General features: G+C 41.6%; 1 protein-coding gene across 1 annotated transcript in view; it reads right to left on the bottom strand.

Annotated features, from left to right (window-relative positions):
- The window catches only part of LOC311225974 (purine nucleoside phosphorylase LACC1-like), a gene marked incomplete at both ends in the record, with an annotated part of 98,034 nt that overhangs the window by 4,137 nt on the left and 73,072 nt on the right, over positions 1-20,825 (bottom strand). The window contains one exon of the mRNA XM_084311359.1: positions 19,273-19,345. Coding sequence (XP_084167485.1) covers positions 19,273-19,345 — 73 coding nt within the window. The remainder of the gene's footprint in view (positions 1-19,272; positions 19,346-20,825) is intronic.

Below are 20,825 nucleotides of genomic sequence, written 5' to 3'. Positions count from 1 at the left end.
TGATGGATGAGGAGGTGCAGTTGCCTGCTCTCACCACCTGGGGTCTTCCCGTCAGGAAGTCCAAGACCCACTGGCAGAGGTCATAGTTCAAGCCCAGGGCCCTCATTTATCAATGTTGTGTACACACAGATATGTGTGTAACCCGTGCGTACGATCATTTCTAAGCAAAGTGTGGGACTTATCAATTTGAACGTGTGCTTGACTTGTATATTCTTGTATATGCTTGTATATACTCTCGTATTATTGTTTATATAGGCTATACCTAATACCGACATCAAAATAGATTGTATGCCTCTACAAATAATATGCAGGTAGAAAATTTACGGAAAATCCGTCGCGATTTGGAATGAAATTGACGGAGAACTTTAATCCCTGGGTATTAATCGAACAAAGCAAAGAAAAAGCAGTCATATTCCAGCATGGTTATTAATGACAACAATGGCAAACAGTGGTTAACGGTCTTTATTAGTGTTTGCGCTGCCCTGAGGCAGCAATGGTCTTTAGGAAGTTGATAGATGTCTGTCAGCCTGTCGCGTATTTCTCCCAGGCGTTCGCTGGCTTAGTCCACTTTTCCACATTTCATGGGGGTGTTCATTACCATATATGGTTAATTATGGGCGGTGCTATATGCAATTACGTAAAACCGTGCACGAGCGCGGAGCGTAGAACAAGTGGCATTTATCAACACGGAGTACTTGCAGGTGTGCGTAGAACCTGTGTACGCACGTGTGATAAATCCCGATTTTTCTGTACGTACACACATTCTAAATTCTGTGCTTAAGAACGAAAATAGAACACTTTCTAAGAATTGTTGATAAATGAGGGCCCAGGTCCCTGAGCTTGGCTACGTGTTTGGAGGGAACTATGGTATTGAATGCTGAGCTGTAGTCGATGAATAGCATTCTCACATAGTTCCCCTGCCTCTTGTCCAGGTGTGATGCTGCTGTGTGCAGCACATGGGCTATGGCGTCCTCCGTGGACCTGTTTGGGCGATATGCAAATTGCAGGGGGTCCAGGTTGATGGGGAGGGAGGAACAGATGTAGCCCTTCACAAGCTTCTCAAAGCACTTCATGGCTATGGAGGTGAGAGCTACGGGGCGATAGTCGGTGAGGCAAGCGGGCGTGGATTTTTTGGGTACAGGGATAATGGTGGACTTCTTCAGACAGGTGGGGATGACAGCCTGTTCTAAGGACAGGTTAAATATGTCAGTGAATACCGGAGCCAATTGTTCGGCACAGACTTTTAGGATGCGGCCGGGGATACTGTCCGGTCCTGCTGCCTTCCTGATTCCTTCACTTTCTTAAAGGTCCTCCTCATGTTCTGTTATCCTGCACACTGAGTCTCCACTGGCAGTGGCTCCCCCCTCTATTGCAGTGGTTTGTAGGCTGGTGTTGTTATTCACAGCCTCAAACCTCGCATAGAAGGTATTGAGATCATTTGCCAAGGAGATGTCACTGTTCAGCTTGAGGGAGGTGCCTTTATAATCTGTCATCGTTCTGAGGCCCTGCCACATACCTCTGGAAACAGCCTGTTTGAACTGAAGTTAAACCTTATCCCTGTAACGCTGTTTTGCCTCTGTTACTGTCCTCCTGACATTGTATCTCGCCGCCTTGTGCTCGTTCATGTTGCCTGTCACGAGCCCGGCGTTATAGGCTGAGGTGCGCGCTTTCAGAGCCTCACGGACGGATTTGTCTACCCAGGGCTTTTGGTTTGGGTAAACTCTAATTGTGGTAGAGGGGATTGTTTCTTCTACCAGAGTACAAACAAAGTCCAGCACTGTTTCAGTGTAGTCATTTATATTGTCTGTGTTCTCGCGGGACACGTTCCAGTCTGTGCACTCTAGTGCAGCTTGGAGCGTTTCGTCCGATTCCACAGACCAATGCTTCACTTCTCGCGTTACTACAGGAACGAGCTTGAGACTTTGTTTGTACTCCGGTATAAGGAAAATGGTGTCGTGGTCAGAGATGCCAAATGAGCTAGGAGCCTGTGACTTGTATCCGTTCTTAAATTGCGAGTAGCAGTGGTCTAATATGTTCTCGCCTCTGGTGGGACAAGTCACATGCTGATAGAAATTTGGCAAAACCTTTTTAAGACTGGCGCTGTTGAAATCGCCCAAAACCAAAATAGCAGCGTCAACATTAGCTGTTTGGAGTTTGTTTACCTCGTTGTGTAGCTTAGAAAGCGTGTCTCCCGTGTTTGCGTGTGGTGGAATATACGCTCCGATGAGGATGATGGACGTTAACTCCCTCGGAAGAAAGAAAGGTCAGCATTTTATAGTTATAAACTCCAGGTTTTGGGAGCAGTGGTTTGACAATTCCTTTACGTTGCCTGGATCATACCACTCTTTGTTCACCATGAAGGCTACGCCGCCGCCTCTCGTTTTCCCCGATTCTTCTGCCGTACGGTCCTTGCGGTGAACGAAGACGTTTTCTGCCGGTTCTATTGCGTGGTTCGGGACATCCGGAGTCAACCAAGTCTCGGTGAAACAAAAGATGTTGCAGTCCCGAATGTCCCTCTGGAATTGGATTCTTGCTCTGATGTCGTCCAGTTTATTTTCTATGGATTGTACGTTGGCCAACAATATGCTGGGTAGGAGTGTCCTGTGAGCCCTCAATCTCAGGGCCCTTTCTCACTCACCATTCGGGGTTGAATCAGCGCCGGGTCGCACCAGAAAAGGGTGTGTCCGTCTGAGTGAGAACGCTCCCCCCCGTCCCCCGCTGATTAGTCCCCGGGGGCGCTGAACCTGGACCGGTGAAATAGGTGGTCTCGGGTGCACGCTAGTGGGAGCGGGGGGGGCGTGACACACACAACGTCGTTACTGTAATGCTTTCATGCTTGCTTGAATTTTGGGCAGATAAAACCACACAGCAACAACTGGACAATACCCACAAAAACGATATTTATGGGCAATTTGCGAGTTCAGACCTCAACCAAAACAAGCATGTGGAGCCTCACAGCTCAGTGGATGAAAACATGAAGCCACGTTACAAAGCGCAACACTTCCCTGGCTCGCATTAGGCTTGGCAATTTTGTTTGCTATTGCTATATCTATACATTGGTTTCTTGTTCGAATGCATTTATTTCTATTAGACCAGTGGTGCCCAACCAGTCGGCCGTGGTCGACCAGTAGATTGATTGATTGATTGAAAACTTTATTAACAGATTGCAGAATGGGTACAATACAGTACAGCTCAATACACACAATTGTTAAGGGGATGCAGACCAGAGAAAGACTTTCGTCTTGTTTACATCAGGGTCCCCCATTTTCAATTCATCAGGACATATATGACATACATGACATACAGATAGTCAGTACTGCTACATCTATACATTTATGACATACCAGATTTGCAAATACAGTACTGTTTGTGATACAGAAGGAGTCAAGAAAAGGGAGTATATACATTTGACGTAGAAACTGTACATTGGAGGAGGTTGGGTGGGGGGGGGGTTGGGTACATTGGGATATTGACAACCATACTGGATAATTTACATTGGAGGTGGTTGGGGGGGGGGGAGGGCACACTGTATAAACAAGCAAAACTGTACATTGAGGGGGGGGGGGGGGAGGAGACACTGTACAAACAAACAAAATTGTACATTGGACTATTGACAAAACCATACTATGTAAATGACTGTACATTGGAGGGGGTTGGGTTAGGATATTTACAGGGGCCAGTGTTGAATTGCAGTCTCCCGTAGGTGTCCCTTGAGAGAGGTTTTGAAAGTGGGTAGTGATCCACATTCCTTTACAGCTTTGGGTAGGGCGTTCCACATTGATGTGGCATAATTGCGAAACGTGTTTAGTCCCTTATTTGAGCCGAATCTGGGTTTAACATGATTTGTGGAGCTCCCTCTGGTGTTGTGATCGTGGTATTCACTGACCTTTGGGAAGTATTTTGACATGTACATGGGTACCTTGGTCGTGTAGTGTATCTTGTAGACCAGGCCCATTGCAAGTTGCTGTACTCTGTCGTCTACTCTAAGCCATCCTAGGTTCAATGACATGCAATATAATTGCCACGAGTGATGGGATAATGTTAGCTGCTGAACAGGCTAAGCTAACTAGCGTTAGCCGTTAGCTTAGCGTTAGCGTTTGCCATTGCTATGTCTACTATACTTTCTTGTTCGAATGCATTTATTTCTATAGACCAGTGGTGCCCAACCAGTCGGCCGTGATCGACCGGTAGATCAATGACATTCAATATAATTGATGCGAGCAATGTTACTAGTAATAGGCTAAGCTAACTAGCGTTAGCCGTTAGCTTAGCGTTAGCCCTGGAAAACGCTCAAAAGCGGACTCTACAACACCAGTTCCATTCGTGAGAAAAGGGGGTGGGTTATATTGACAAGGCTTGACAACAGAGGTTCAAATATAACTTCATATTTATTGGTTATTTGTTTATTGTGTTACATGTGTGTGTTTACATTTTCGAGCGTGACATCATCGCCTACAGCAAGCGTACACGCTCAAAACGCAAACCGTAAACAGAACCCGGAGCGAACCAAGACTGAAGTGTGTACACAAACTAGAGGGGGGAGAGGGGGGGTGGGGGAGTTCGCACCCAAAGACGGAACGAGACGGTACGGAGCTGATTCGACCCCGATGGTGAGTGAGAAAGCACCCTCAGTCTATTTCGGATTCCAGCTCTCTTCCCTCGACGTCTCCTCTGCCTGGGAGGGTTGTTGTTGTTTTGCTTCAGAATCTCCACCGGCCATTGTTCGACAACGACCTGGTCGAGAGAGCAGTCCAAGCTGTGAATGTGCTGTAATCCAATGTCAATAAGTGATTGTCGGTCATTAAATGCACCAGCAGTTGGTACACAAAATAACACACGTAAAACTATAAAAATTAACCAAATAAAGCACATTACGGCGGCATTTTTTTCCTGTGAAGTAGCAGAGTAAGTCAAACATAGGAAAAGCTGTTATATTGATATTACTTGTTTACAAGATCCAGTAATAAAACACCAATTTATGAAATATTTTGTTGTTATATTTCCCATAGATTAACACATAGCAACAGCTGTTTCTTCTGACACGGAGGACAATGGGGATCATAAACATTCTGTGAAAGGCCTCTATTGTGACGATCCCTACTACCACCAATGTGTACAGTACACATACAAATACCTAAACTTATGAAATACAACATAACACACACACACACACACACACACACACACACACACACACACACACACACACACACACACACACACACACACACACACACACACACACACACACACACACACACACACACACACACACACACACACACACACACACACACACACACACACACACACACACACACACACACACACACACACACACACACACACACACACACACACACACACACACACACACACACACACACACACACACACACACACACACACACACACACACACACAGTTCCCTGGAGTTGGAGCAGTGTATTCCCAGGCTAACTATTGAAGGTTCCCATGCTGTGTTGCTGGTGCTTGGTTTCTTGGTTTCTTGGTTTCTTGTTTCTTGTGTCTGGGGGCTATAGGGTGGAGAGGACAGTGTAGACGGCAGGATAGAGTTGTCGGTCCGTCATATATGTGACATTACCGACAAACATGGCTCTCATCAAATGGCTCCTCCGACACCCGAGTCTCCTGAGTCTGTGTGCTTGTGTGTGTGTGTGTGTATGTGTGTGTGTGTGTGTGTGTGTGTGTGTGTGTGTGTGTGTGCGTGTGTGTGTGTGTGTGTGTGTGTGAGTGTGGTACAGTCCCAGTAGTGATATGTGACACCGTGAGTGATGGTTGAGAATAGAGCATTGCGTGAGAACAGCTGATCAGCAGACACCACACACACACACACACACACACACACACACACACACACACACACACACACACACACACACACACACACACACACACACACACACACACACACACACACCTGGCCCATTTACAACAATCACGCTCTCTCTTGAAAACAAAACAACAGTCTCCCTCTCACTTTATCTTTGTTCTTCCTTCCTTCTTTCTTTCCTTCCATTCTTCCTTTCTTTCTTCCATTCTTCCTTCCTTCTTTCCTTCCTTCCATTCTTCCTTTCTTTCTTCCATTCTTCCTTCCTTCTTTCCATTCCTCCTTCCTTCCTTCCTTCCTTCCTTCCTTCCTTCCTTCCTTCCTTCCTTCCTTCCTTCCTTCCTTCCTTCCTTCCTTCCTTCCTTCCTTCCTTCCTTCCTTCCTTCCTTCCTTCCTTCCTTCCTTCCTTCCTTCCTTCCTTCCTTTCTATCTGTAATGTATTGAGTTTTTGAAATACGAAGTCAAAGGGAAAACTTTGATTAAATGTCTGTGTTCTATTCTTTGTGTTTTACTGTGGATGTCATGACTAATAACCATGTGCTGAGGAACTAGTTAGTTAACAGATTTAACAGAACTTTTACAATCAAGATAAGATAAGAGCTTTATTGCCCCTGTGGGGTAATTAGCTTGTTGCATCAGAACAGCTCGACGAGGGATACAAGAAGAGATACACAGATAAACACATGAGAAGATAAAAAGGCAAAAGGTTAAGAAGATAAAAAAGAAAATATACAAAATATACAAAAATAAATTAATAATAAGCCAACTTGGATATGAATAAATGAGGATATGGGTACATGTATAAGGAGTATAGGGATCTGTATTCACTGGGATGCCTAGAAGAAGCTATTCTTGAAGGATTTCCCCACCGATATATATATATTAGTGCTGTCAATAGATTTAAAAAAAATTACTAATTAATCTCACAATTTTCTGTAATTAATCTAGATGAATCTAGATTAAAAATATCATTTTTCTACTTAAAACCGAAGCTTGTAACAGATATTTACTTGAGTAAAATCATGGAATTAATGTAAAATCAACACAAAGAAAGTATATTTAGATTCAAAGACTGCTAATAGCTTTCTTTGAATACAGTTTCTCTCCTGTGAAATACAAATGTTCAACAAAACCATCAACATTGACTAGACCTCTTTCTTATATCCAAACAAGCAAATATACTGCTGAAAGTTCAGAATGTTGAAGATTTTTCACTCCATAGATTAATCTAGATTAATTTATTTGAATGCTAATTCAAATGTATCTCCAAAGTTAAAGCATTAATTTTGACAGCCCTAATGTATTAGACTTGATCAAATGGGGACATTAAATGTTAAATATACCTTTAAATGTTACCTTACTTTCTTGAGACACAACAATTGATATCCTCCGCAATTGTTCTTTGTCAAGCAGAGACCATCTGACCATCTCAGTCAGTCAGTCAGTCAGCCAGTCAGCCAGTCAGCCAGCTATTTCACATTTAGCATGTGAAACATGCTAAACAGCAACAGCATGTTGAACAGCTGTGGATGTTACAGTATTATGCATGAAGGAGTTTCAGGTTGCCTCATTGCTCAATCATTCACTCACTCTCTATTCTTCTCCACCTTTATTCTTTCTCTCACTCTGTCAATCTTTCTGCCCGATACTCAAATGAGGACCGAAGTCCTGGAAACTGTGACTTAATGTTTGTTTTAATGTCGTAACTCACTTTGCTATGGCTTATGTAAAGCTTGTGATCGCTTAGAGAGTGTTGTGATACATGATTTCGTTGCCAAGCGACAATCTAACAATGTTTCACTCTCATTCATTATCTGATGCCACCCCCCACATCGTGTGTACTGTAGTCAGTCAGTGTCACACACACACACACACACACACACACACACACACACACACACACACACACACACACACACACACACACACACACACACACACACACACACACACACACACACACACACACACACACACACACACACACACACACACACACACACACACACACACACACACGCACACACTTCCTTGAGTTCCCAGGATTACCATTTAGCTAAATAACTGAGGTCTATACAGACCCGTGATTCATGTGATGTGAAATCTAATTTGGTGCTCCCATTAGATTATGAGAGGCCATCCTTTGGATTAACATGTAAAATGTCCACTGATCGTGATAGTATGAAGCACAGGTCTAGTTATGGGCCTAATGTTTACACACACACACACATGCACACACACACACACATGCACACACACACACACACACACACACACACACACACACACACACACACACACACACACACACACACACACACACACGCTCCTGACCCTCATCTGTAAGCATCTAACCTCAGCCCTTACTCTGACCTTATCCTAACCCTAATATACCACTGTAAACCCCATAGTCAGCTACAGCATGGAGTGTTCAATAATGAGTGTACTCACCAAAGGAATATATATATATATTTTATATATAGTAGGCTACTATTCCCAATTAAGATTATTTCAAAAAATGTGTACCGGTATGTGGTTCATGGTCTGATTCCAAATAATCGATGAAGGACTATGGAGGCTTTGACATCATGAAGACCTGACCAGAGAAGCAGGAAGCAGGATCCAGGAAGAGAAGGAAACTAGAAACTCATCAACAAGAGTCGGCTGATCCAGGAAGAGAAGGAGGTCCAGCAGTGAAAACAGGACGTGATTCTCAGTATCTACAGTAAGAAGAGGAAAGCTAATGGACGACCAAACTACTGAGACTGAACTAGAGGAATCACTCTGGAACGGTGTCCTGGACTCAACATCAGAATCAGAATCAGAATCAGAAAGGTCTTTATTGCCAAGTATACTTTTCACATACAAGGAATTTGCTTCGGACGTTACTGGTGCGACATTAGCAGACAGACATTAACAGACAGATAATACAATGAAGTGGTGGAGTAAAATAAAATGAAATATGAGCTAAGTTAAGCACAATAGAATAATATATTTATGAAATAAAGTATAGGCCAGGGCTGTACGACTGTATAAGAGGTTGAATACAATTATATGGGATATAAACTAAATGAACTATAGCACAATAGATATAGTACAATTATATGGATCTTCCATCCATTGGTGAGTTTGATGATTAAGAGTTGACTTGACACGTAGTGATTGTCTTGATGCAAACAATTCCCCACCAGGCTACAATGACAATGAGCCCGAGATATACAGCCTGTTTGACCCCCCGGACGCCTGAATACTTTTGACAACAAATGTTTGTTTCCGCGTCTCTGATTGGCCAGATCATTTCTGGTCATGTGACATGTACGCCCAATCGTGGGACCGCAAGTGTCTACACTGGTTAAGCTTAGGCGCTCTTTCGAAGTTGGTTAAGGTTAGAGTTTGTCTTAGAGCGTGGCGATAGAACGCCTGCCCTTCTTTCGACGGTTAAGCTTAGGCACTCTTTCGAAGTTGGTTAAGGTTAGAGTTTGTCTTAGAGCATGGCGATAGAACGGCAGGTAGTTTGCAGGCTGTTAGACCCGGAAATAGGCGCAGAACTTGCTGTCCCACGATTGGCGCACATGTCACATGACCTGGCCAATCAGAGCGCAAAACTCGCACGCGGAAGCAAACATTTGTTGTCGAAAGTATTCACGGCCCCCGGACTGGCAGGGAAAATCTGGGTGGAGAAGTGAACGCTCTCCCATCCTTCAACACCAACCGTTGGAGTGACCTTGATCAAGGAACTTAACCCCCCAACTGCTCCAGTGTCAGACTGTGGTTGTACCAGGTGGCTCCCAGAATGTGAAGCAGGGCGTTGCTGGAAAAGAAGAGCATCCGTGCTCGGCATACTTACCCTGGGTAAATAAAGGCAAAGCAAAAAAGGTTTCGCTCTCATTTTGGTGTGTATGTTGGTCACATTCCGTGTCCGTCTGCGTGCCGTCTTGTTGTATGTATGTGATGGATTGCACAGATTCTGATGTACACCAACATTGGCAAATAAAGCGATTCTGATTGTGAAAATGCTACTAGGCATTGACTGCACCCTTTCTGTGTCATACAATGTTAGTGTGAGCTCTTACATCCAAATTATGTTTTAATTGTGGTTCAGACTTCCTAGCAATGCTAGAATATAAACCTCATGTGGGTGTAAGAGTTCACAGAAACATTTTATGGCCTCACAACATTCACTGTCTATGGAGCAGCCCAGTGACATCACTGATTGGAGGGTTCTCTCTCTCTCTGATTTCTAGTTTTAGGAAAGAATGGTGCGTGTTCACAAATACTGACTGAACTGTCCCGGGCCTCAGGAAGAACATGTCATCAATGTCTGATGCAAAGATCTCTGAATCTCCAAAAAGTTAACTTTACAGGAATTCAGAAATACAGCCTCATTTTTAGATTGGCATCCATGTGTTTTTAAAGTCATGGGTTTTCAATGTGTTTCATAGGTCCTAGGGTCATGGAACTGGCTCACATGATAGAGAACCATGTAAACATTCATTCCTAGTAGGAAATAAATATATATATTTAAAAAAGTAGATAAGTGGTTTTTCATCCAACAGCAACGATAAGTGAATTCTTAAAATGGGTGGCATTCAACTGTTAGTAATTTAGTCACAGGGACAATAAAGTCCCCTTTTGGCTTTTAATGGCTCCTTTTCAGAGGCAGGACCAGCTAAAATGTCCTCACTTCCCCAAAGACTCTGGGTTTCCTCCAGTGTATCCAGAACTCACATATCATCCTGGTGCTAGTCCTCGCAATTACAGTAATACAAGTAGTACACACACACACACACACACACACACACACACACACACACACACACACACACACACACACACACACACACACACACACACACACACACACACACACACACACACACACACACACACACACATGCAAAGGCAGTCACAAACAAACACATACATCATTCCGTAGAGAAAGCACAGGCCACAGAGAGGGGATTTAAAAGTCTAATTGGAACAGAGTTGAATGGACTGAAGACTCCGTCAACAACCCCCTTCGGTGGTGAGAGGAAGGAGAGAGGCAGGGGGCAACACACACACACACACACACACACACACACACATACGTGTTTACAGGTACTCCCGAGGACCTTGAGATATCAATAAGGTTGCGAGGACCCCCCTTTCCGCTGTGATTTGGACCCTGAAAAAAATATATTTACCAATAGATGGCGCTCAACTGCTGGAAACTGACTTCAAAATAATTTAACACACATGTTTGTTTTTTGTGTTATGTTATGTCATGGGACAGACTCGTGAGGACTAGTGGTGTAAGCCAATCAGATACAGACGTGGGGCGGGACATGAGGGTCCTCAGAGAAGCGTATAAATAAGAATACACACGCCTGTCCTCAGAAAAGCATATACACCGGAACACACACGTCTATATAAATACATATAGTTTCTGCCTTCAGAAGGTGTTATAACATATCATTTCTGCCTCCAGAAGGTTTTATATGGTTTTATATGAAACATATAGGCCTAGTTTCTGTCTCCAGAAGGTTTTATAAGAAACATATAGTTTCTGCATTCAGAAGGTAAATATATCATTTCTGCATTCAGAAGGTTTTATAAGAAACATAGTTTCTGCCTTCAGGTTTGATATGAAACATAATAACTCGACATTTTTCTTACCCTCTTCCCACTCTAAAGGGCTACCTGTCGAGAATTTATAGGCAGCTATGCTCATTACAGTCCACCTCCTTAACCCTCATGTTGTGTTAGGAATTGGCACCACTGACCGGTTAGCGGGTCAATGTTGACCCGGGGTCTAACTCAGTCCTGACCACTAAAAAGAAAGGAGTATCACTCAATATAGTTAATACTACATCCTAACTAACATTATATGCATTCATAACCATATAATCCCATTGTAATTTGATTGTATTACAATCACATCATGTCCCTTATTTTTTAGATGAAAATGAGGTTGTTCAATCATAATATACTAAATGTGAAACCCATAGATAATGTTTTCTGACTATAATAGAACAATATTAGAATATAACTACTGAAAAAAAGTTTAGTATATTTATTATTTTATTTATTTATATTTAGTATTTTTATGGTATAGTTTACCTTGCCCGGTCAAGAATGACCCTAACACCACAGTCGTACCTTTTTTTCTGCAGATACCTTCAGAATTTTCAAAATGGTGACAGTTTTGCTGCGCTTATATAATATGTATAATATGTGTTGTGGAGGATATCATAAAGCCTTGTTCTAATCAAATCAACTACATGATAGTTATTACATATTATAACCTTGAAACGGGTCGCTGGAGACCCTACCACCACATAAGGGTTAAACATTATTTCTCTTCGGAGTTGTGGGATATTTTCAATGTTTTAGCTAATTTTGATTTAAATGGTATATTTTCAATGTTTTAGCTAATTTTGATTTAAATGGTATAATTCCCATTTTAAAATGTTTTACCATGGTATGTTTGGTATCTTTTTTTTCCAGCACAGCCTCACATATATGACCTGACAGTTTTCATACTGCATAATACTGTATATACTACTGTATACTGTACAACACAAAACACAAAATCGGATTGAGAAATGTGTTCTTTTTACTATGAACCAATGCAAACATATTCAATCAAGCATATAAAACAGTGGAAATGCCCCCTCAGGTAGCATATTTACATAAACAAAAGAGAAAAGGGCAGAATTCAATTCAAAAACAAGTATTTTCTTAATACACAGGTAATAAACCCAGACGAAGGCGTTGGTGCTCGCGATGTCCACAAAGTGGAAGAACATGGTCCGGTACCAGTGGGAAGTTCTGCGGTGTGTGGAGTAGTACTGGATCAGCTGGTCTGAAAGGTCAACTCCGCCCATGAATTTGTTGTAGTGAATCATGGTGGTGGGACTACGAAACATCTTGATCGTCCAGACCCCATGCACCTTCAAGATTCAAGAGATTCAAGAGTTTTATTCATCACATACATACAGTGAAATGCGGGTGGCCATGCCCGCTTCGATTGTGCAATAATACAAAATAATAAAATAGACATAATAAACAGGTATAAAAATACATAAAGCATATACCTTTACTCTCCTCTGGACCATGTCTGTAGGTTGAAGGACCCCTGGGTGGACGGTGGAGCACGCAGACACCTAGACAGAATAGAATAGAATAGAAATTAATCATCCACAGGGAAATTTTACACTACAAATCGCTCACAGTAGAGGGTACATGGTGTGTACAGTATATGTTGTGTACAGTGTGTACAGTATATGTTGTGTACAGTGTGTACAGTATATGGTGTGTACAGTGTGTACAGTATATGTTGTGTACAATGTGTACAGTATATGTTGTGTACAGTATATGTTTACAGTGTGTACAGTATATGTTGTGTACAGTATATGTTGTGTACAGTGTGTACAGTATATGTTGTGTACAGTCTGTACAGTATGTGTTGTGTACAGTATGTACAGTATATGTTGTGTACAGTGTGTACAGTATATGTTGTGTACAGTATATGTTGTTGTGTATAGTATGTGTTGTGTACAGTATATGTTATGTACAGTATGTGTTGTGTACAGTGTGTGTTGTGTACAGTGTGTACAGTATATGTTGTGTACAGTATGTGTTGTGTACAGTGTGTGTTGTGTACAGTGTGTACAGTATGGTGTGTACAGTGTGTGTTGTGTACAGTGTGTACAGTATATGGTGTGTACAGTATGTGTTGTGTACAGTGTGTACAGTATATGTTGTGTACAGTATATGTTGTGTACAGTATGTACATTATATGGTGTGTACAGTGTGTACAGTATATGATGTGTACAGTGTACAGTATATGGTGTGTACAGTGTGTACAGTATATGGTGTGTACAGTATATGGTGTGTACAGTGTGTACAGTATATGGTTTGTACAGTGTGTACAGTATATGTTGTGTACAGTGTGTACAGTATATGTTGTGTGTGTACAGTGTGTACAGTATATGTTGTGTACAGTATATGTTGTGTACAGTATATGGTGTGTACAGTATATGGTGTGTACAGTGTACAGTATATGTTGTGTATATGCCCGCTTCGATTGTGCAATAATACAAAATAATAAAATAGACATAATAAACAGGTATAAAAATACATAAAGCATATACCTTTACTCTCCTCTGGACCATGTCTGTAGGTTGAAGGACCCCTGGGTGGACGGTGGAGCATGCAGACACCTAGACAGAATAGAAATTAATCATCCACAGGGAAATTTTACACTACAAATCGCTCACAGTAGAGGGTACATGGTGTGTACAGTATATGTTGTGTACAGTGTGTACAGTATATGGTGTGTACAGTGTGTACAGTATATGGTGTGTACAGTGTGTACAGTATATGTTGTGTACAGTGTGTACAGTATATGTTGTGTACAGTATATGTTTACAGTGTGTACAGTATATGTTGTGTACAGTATATGTTGTGTACAGTGTGTACAGTATATGTTGTGTACAGTCTGTACAGTATGTGTTGTGTACAGTATGTACAGTATATGTTGTGTACAGTGTGTACAGTATATGTTGTGTACAGTATATGTTGTTGTGTATAGTATGTGTTGTGTACAGTATATGTTATGTACAGTATGTGTTGTGTACAGTGTGTGTTGTGTACAGTGTGTACAGTATATGTTGTGTACAGTATGTGTTGTGTACAGTGTGTGTTGTGTACAGTGTGTACAGTATGGTGTGTACAGTGTGTGTTGTGTACAGTGTGTACAGTATATGGTGTGTACAGTATGTGTTGTGTACAGTGTGTACAGTATATGTTGTGTACAGTATATGTTGTGTACAGTATGTACATTATATGGTGTGTACAGTGTGTACAGTATATGATGTGTACAGTGTACAGTATATGGTGTGTACAGTGTGTACAGTATATGGTGTGTACAGTATATGGTGTGTACAGTGTGTACAGTATATGGTTTGTACAGTGTGTACAGTATATGTTGTGTACAGTGTGTACAGTATATGTTGTGTGTGTACAGTGTGTACAGTATATGTTGTGTACAGTATATGTTGTGTACAGTATATGGTGTGTACAGTATATGGTGTGTACAGTGTACAGTATATGTTGTGTATATGCCCGCTTCGATTGTGCAATAATACAAAATAATAAAATAGACATAATAAACAGGTATAAAAATACATAAAGCATATACCTTTACTCTCCTCTGGACCATGTCTGTAGGTTGAAGGACCCCTGGGTGGACGGTGGAGCACGCAGACACCTAGACAGAATAGAAATTAATCATCCACAGGGAAATTTTACACTACAAATCGCTCACAGTAGAGGGTACATGGTGTGTACAGTATATGTTGTGTACAGTGTGTACAGTATATGGTGTGTACAGTGTGTACAGTATATGGTGTGTACAGTGTGTACAGTATATGTTGTGTACAGTGTGTACAGTATATGTTGTGTACAGTATATGTTTACAGTGTGTACAGTATATGTTGTGTACAGTATATGTTGTGTACAGTGTGTACAGTATATGTTGTGTACAGTCTGTACAGTATGTGTTGTGTACAGTATGTACAGTATATGTTGTGTACAGTGTGTACAGTATATGTTGTGTACAGTATATGTTGTTGTGTATAGTATGTGTTGTGTACAGTATATGTTATGTACAGTATGTGTTGTGTACAGTGTGTGTTGTGTACAGTGTGTACAGTATATGTTGTGTACAGTATGTGTTGTGTACAGTGTGTGTTGTGTACAGTGTGTACAGTATGGTGTGTACAGTGTGTGTTGTGTACAGTGTGTACAGTATATGGTGTGTACAGTATGTGTTGTGTACAGTGTGTACAGTATATGTTGTGTACAGTATATGTTGTGTACAGTATGTACATTATATGGTGTGTACAGTGTGTACAGTATATGATGTGTACAGTGTACAGTATATGGTGTGTACAGTGTGTACAGTATATGGTGTGTACAGTATATGGTGTGTACAGTGTGTACAGTATATGGTTTGTACAGTGTGTACAGTATATGTTGTGTACAGTGTGTACAGTATATGTTGTGTGTGTACAGTGTGTACAGTATATGTTGTGTACAGTATATGTTGTGTACAGTATATGTTGTGTACAGTATATGGTGTGTACAGTATATGGTGTGTACAGTATATGGTGTGTACAGTGTACAGTATATGTTGTGTATATGCCCGCTTCGATTGTGCAATAATACAAAATAATAAAATAGACATAATAAACAGGTATAAAAATACATAAAGCATATACCTTTACTCTCCTCTGGACCATGTCTGTAGGTTGAAGGACCCCTGGGTGGACGGTGGAGCACGCAGACACCTAGACAGAATAGAAATTAATCATCCACAGGGAAATTTTACACTACAAATCGCTCACAGTAGAGGGTACATGGTGTGTACAGTATATGTTGTGTACAGTGTGTACAGTATATGGTGTGTACAGTGTGTACAGTATATGGTGTGTACAGTGTGTACAGTATATGTTGTGTACAGTGTGTACAGTATATGTTGTGTACAGTATATGTTTACAGTGTGTACAGTATATGTTGTGTACAGTATATGGTGTACAGTGTGTACAGTATATGTTGTGTACAGTATGTACAGTATGTGTTGTGTACAGTATGTACAGTATATGTTGTGTACAGTGTGTACAGTATATGTTGTGTACAGTATATGTTGTTGTGTATAGTATGTGTTGTGTACAGTATATGTTGTGTACAGTATGTGTTGTGTACAGTGTGTGTTGTGTACAGTGTGTACAGTATATGTTGTGTACAGTATGTGTTGTGTACAGTGTGTGTTGTGTACAGTGTGTACAGTATATGGTGTGTACAGTATGTGTTGTGTACAGTATGTACAGTATATGTTGTGTACAGTATATGTTGTGTACAGTATGTACATTATATGGTGTGTACAGTATATGGTGTGTACAGTGTACAGTATATGGTGTGTACAGTGTGTACAGTATATGTTGTGTACAGTATATGGTGTGTACAGTATATGGTGTGTACAGTGTGTACAGTATATGGTGTGTACAGTGTGTACAGTATATGGTGTGTACAGTGTGTACAGTATATGTTGTGTACAGTATATGTTGTGTACAGTGTGTACAGTATGTGTTGTGTACAGTATATGGTGTGTACAGTGTACAGTATATGGTGTGTACAGTGTACAGTATGTTGTGTACAGTATATGGTGTGTACAGTATATGGTGTGTACAGTGTACAGTATATGGTGTGTACAGTGTACAGTATATGGTGTGTACAGTATATGGTGTGTACAGTGTACAGTATATGGTGTGTACAGTATATGGTGTGTACAGTATATGGTGTGTACAGTGTGTACAGTATATGGTGTGTACAGTGTACAGTATATGGTGTGTACAGTATATGGTGTGTACAGTATATGGTGTGTACAGTGTGTACAGTATATGGTGTACAGTGTACAGTATATGGTGTGTACAGTATATGGTGTGTACAGTATATGGTGTGTACAGTATATGTTGTGTACATTGTGTACAGTATATGTTGTGTACAGTGTGTACAGTATATGTTGTGTACAGTATATGTTGTGTACAGTGTGTACAGTATATGTTGTGTACAGTGTGTACAGTATATGTTGTGTACAGTATATGGTGTGTACAGTGTACAGTATATGGTGTGTACAGTATATGGTGTGTACAGTGTGTACAGTATATGGTGTGTACAGTGTGTACAGTATATGTTGTGTACAGTATATGGTGTGTACAGTATATGGTGTGTACAGTGTGTACAGTATATGGTGTGTACAGTGTGTACAGTATATGGTGTGTACAGTGTGTAGAGTATATGGTGTGTACAGTATATGGTGTGTACAGTGTACAGTATATGGTGTGTACAGTGTACAGTATATGGTGTGTACAGTGTACAGTATATGGTGTGTACAGTGTGTACAGTATATGTTGTGTACAGTATATGGTGTGTACAGTATGTACAGTATATGGTGTGTACAGTGTGTACAGTATATGTTGTGTACAGTATGTAGAGTATATGGTGTGTACAGTGTGTACAGTATATGTTGTGTACAGTATATGTTGTGTACAGTGTACAGTATATGGTGTGTACAGTATATGGTGTGCACAGTATGTATAGTATATGGTGTGTACAGATAGCTGAAGCAGATAGCTGAAGCAGATAGGCTCTCTGAAGCAGATAGCTGAAGCAGATAGGCTCTCTGAAGCAGATAGCTGAAGCAGATAGGCTCTCTGAAGCAGATAGCTGAAGCAGATAGCTGAAGCAGATAGCTGAAGCAGATAGGCTCTCTGAAGCAGATAGCTGAAGCAGATAGCTGAAGCAGATAGGCTCTCTGAAGCAGTTGCTGAAGCAGATGGGCTCTCTGAAGCAGATAGCTGAAACAGTTGGGCTCTCTGAAGCAGATAGCTGAAGCAGATGGGCTCTCTGAAGCAGATAGCTGAAGCAGATAGCTGAAGCAGATAGCTGAAGCAGATAGGCTCTCTGAAGCAGATAGCTGAAGCAGATAGCTGAAGCAGATAGGCTCTCTGAAGCAGATAGCTGAAGCAGATAGCTGAAGCAGATAGGCTCTCTGAAGCAGATAGCTGAAGCAGATAGGCTCTCTGAAGCAGATAGCTGAAGCAGATAGGCTCTCTGACGTGTACAGTATATGGTGTGCACAGTATGTATAGTATATGGTGTGTACAGATAGCTGAAGCAGATAGCTGAAGCAGATAGCTGAAGCAGTTAGCCTCTCTGAAGCAGATAGCTGAAGCAGATAGGCTCTCTGAAGCAGATAGGCTCTCTGAAGCAGATAGCTGAAGCAGATAGGCTCTCTGAAGCAGATAGCTGAAGCAGATAGGCTCTCTGAAGCAGATAGCTGAAGCAGATAGGCTCTCTGAAGCAGATAGCTGAAGCAGATAGGCTCTCTGAAGCAGATAGCTGAAGCAGATAGGCTCTCTGAAGCAGATAGCTGAAGCAGATAGGCTCTCTGAAGCAGATAGCTGAAGCAGATAGCTGAAGCAGATAGGCTCTCTGAAGCAGATAGCTGAAGCAGATAGCTGAAGCAGATAGGCTCTCTGAAGCAGATAGCTGAAGCAGATAGGCTCTCTGAAGCAGATAGCTGAAGCAGATGGGCTCTCTGAAGCAGATAGCTGAAGCAGTTGGGCTCTCTGAAGCAGATAGCTGAAGCAGATAGGCTCTCTGAAGCAGATAGCTGAAGCAGATAGGCTCTCTGAAGCAGATAGGCTCTCTGAAGCAGATAGCTGAAGCAGATAGCTGAAGCAGATGGGCTCTCTGAAGCAGATAGCTGAAGCAGATGGGCTCTCTGAAGCAGATATCTGGGTATTTCTTAAGTAAAGTAACTGTGTACTTGTTCCACCACTGATATAGAATCAGATTTCGCAGTGACTCACCAGTTCTCTGGGCTCCAGTGGGTGTTCTGGGGACTGCGGTGGATCACCTCCCCGTGGATCAGAACCACTGCACCTGGAGAGAGAGAGAAATGGATGGATGGATTAGTTGTATGACCGATTGCATGTGTAGTGTATTTGCCCATCATTGCCCAGGTTTGGTTGTCGAGTAACAATTTTTTTTAGATTGAATTTAAAAGATGGAAATGATGTACAATCTCGTATGGTCAGTGGTAGATCATTCCAGATTAAACATCCCTGGACTGAGAGGGTGTTTTTAGCAAAGGCGGTTTGCCGGCCGGGCACTTCGCAATCCCCTCTAGTGCTGAATCCTCTATCGGGCTTCCTTTCTATGAATTCCCTCAGAGGGGGCGGGCACAGACCATGTAGGGTCTTGTAAATAACAATAGCATGTTTAAAAAAATTAAATTGGCAAAACTAAAAAAATGGTACCTCTGAAGAATCTGACAGTGGTGATATGAGTGAGGTTTCTTATGGAATACTTTAAAGGGGAGATGAAGCGTTAAACAATATGAGCCTAGTTTGTTTGTTGTGTACCTTGGGTAAGACATGGTCCTATAATCAAATGTGAAATCCTGCTTATTTGTCTGAAAACTCAAATGTAATTTCCCCGTTTTTGCCATGGGGGCCGCCATTTTAGATATAGCTGGATGGTGACGTCACGGTAATGGTTTGGGCTGGGTCCGGTTTAGAGTGCCGGTTAGATAGCTACGTAAATATGGAGTGTCGTGAAAGTCAGTCAGTAAATTGTCAACCAAATGTAACGTTACCTACAGAAAAAAAATATATTATATAATTATACTATTGTATTATCTGCGAGACATCCAGTCTGAGTCAGAGCGATAGTTCAACTTGACTAACAGGGTGAAGTAGGTAGGTATCAGTTTCCTTTTTTTCCTCCCTCAATAATGTTATTTATGTACGTTATCATTATGTAAACTAGGGATGCACGATAATTATCGGGCCGATATCAGCAATTATGACATCATCCCGATAACGGTGATAGCTCCGATAATATAATATATTTTTTGGTAAAAAAAAATGCGGTGCGGGTGAATTGGGATGAAGGGCGTTTGTTTTTACTGTAGGCTCCTCCCGTTTTGCCAGTACTGTGGTACGACTGATAGCGTGTGGTTTAGGAAGAGGGCGTTTTACACAAATCCAGCACTCCCATTCTTGGCTGTGACGTAGCCACGTAAGTTTCAGAAGCAGCGCGGATGTAAACAAAGATGGCGTCAGTAGTGTGGGAATAGTTTTAGAGGAAAAAAGTTCACTTGCTATTTGTAACAAATGCAATGCAGAAGTTCCATGAGGAGGGAAACGGGCAACAACTTATAATACATCCAACCTAACAAGTCACCTGCAACATCACCACCGCTACGATGGTGTGTTAAAAGCCTACGACGACACGCAAATCTAGCCCCTTTCATGACTGTGATGCAACCCTTGGTTGAATACGCAGTCACTTATTGCTCTGTAGTAGCCAGGTTAATTTGCACCACCAAGCACTGCTTAAAAGCTAGCGGCTTGAGCCC

Source organism: Notolepis coatsorum (assembly GCF_963971535.1).
Source record: "Notolepis coatsorum genome assembly, chromosome: 3".
Taxonomy (NCBI): Eukaryota; Metazoa; Chordata; class Actinopteri; order Aulopiformes; family Paralepididae; genus Notolepis; species Notolepis coatsorum.
This window is presented reverse-complemented; position numbering and strand designations above follow the sequence as displayed.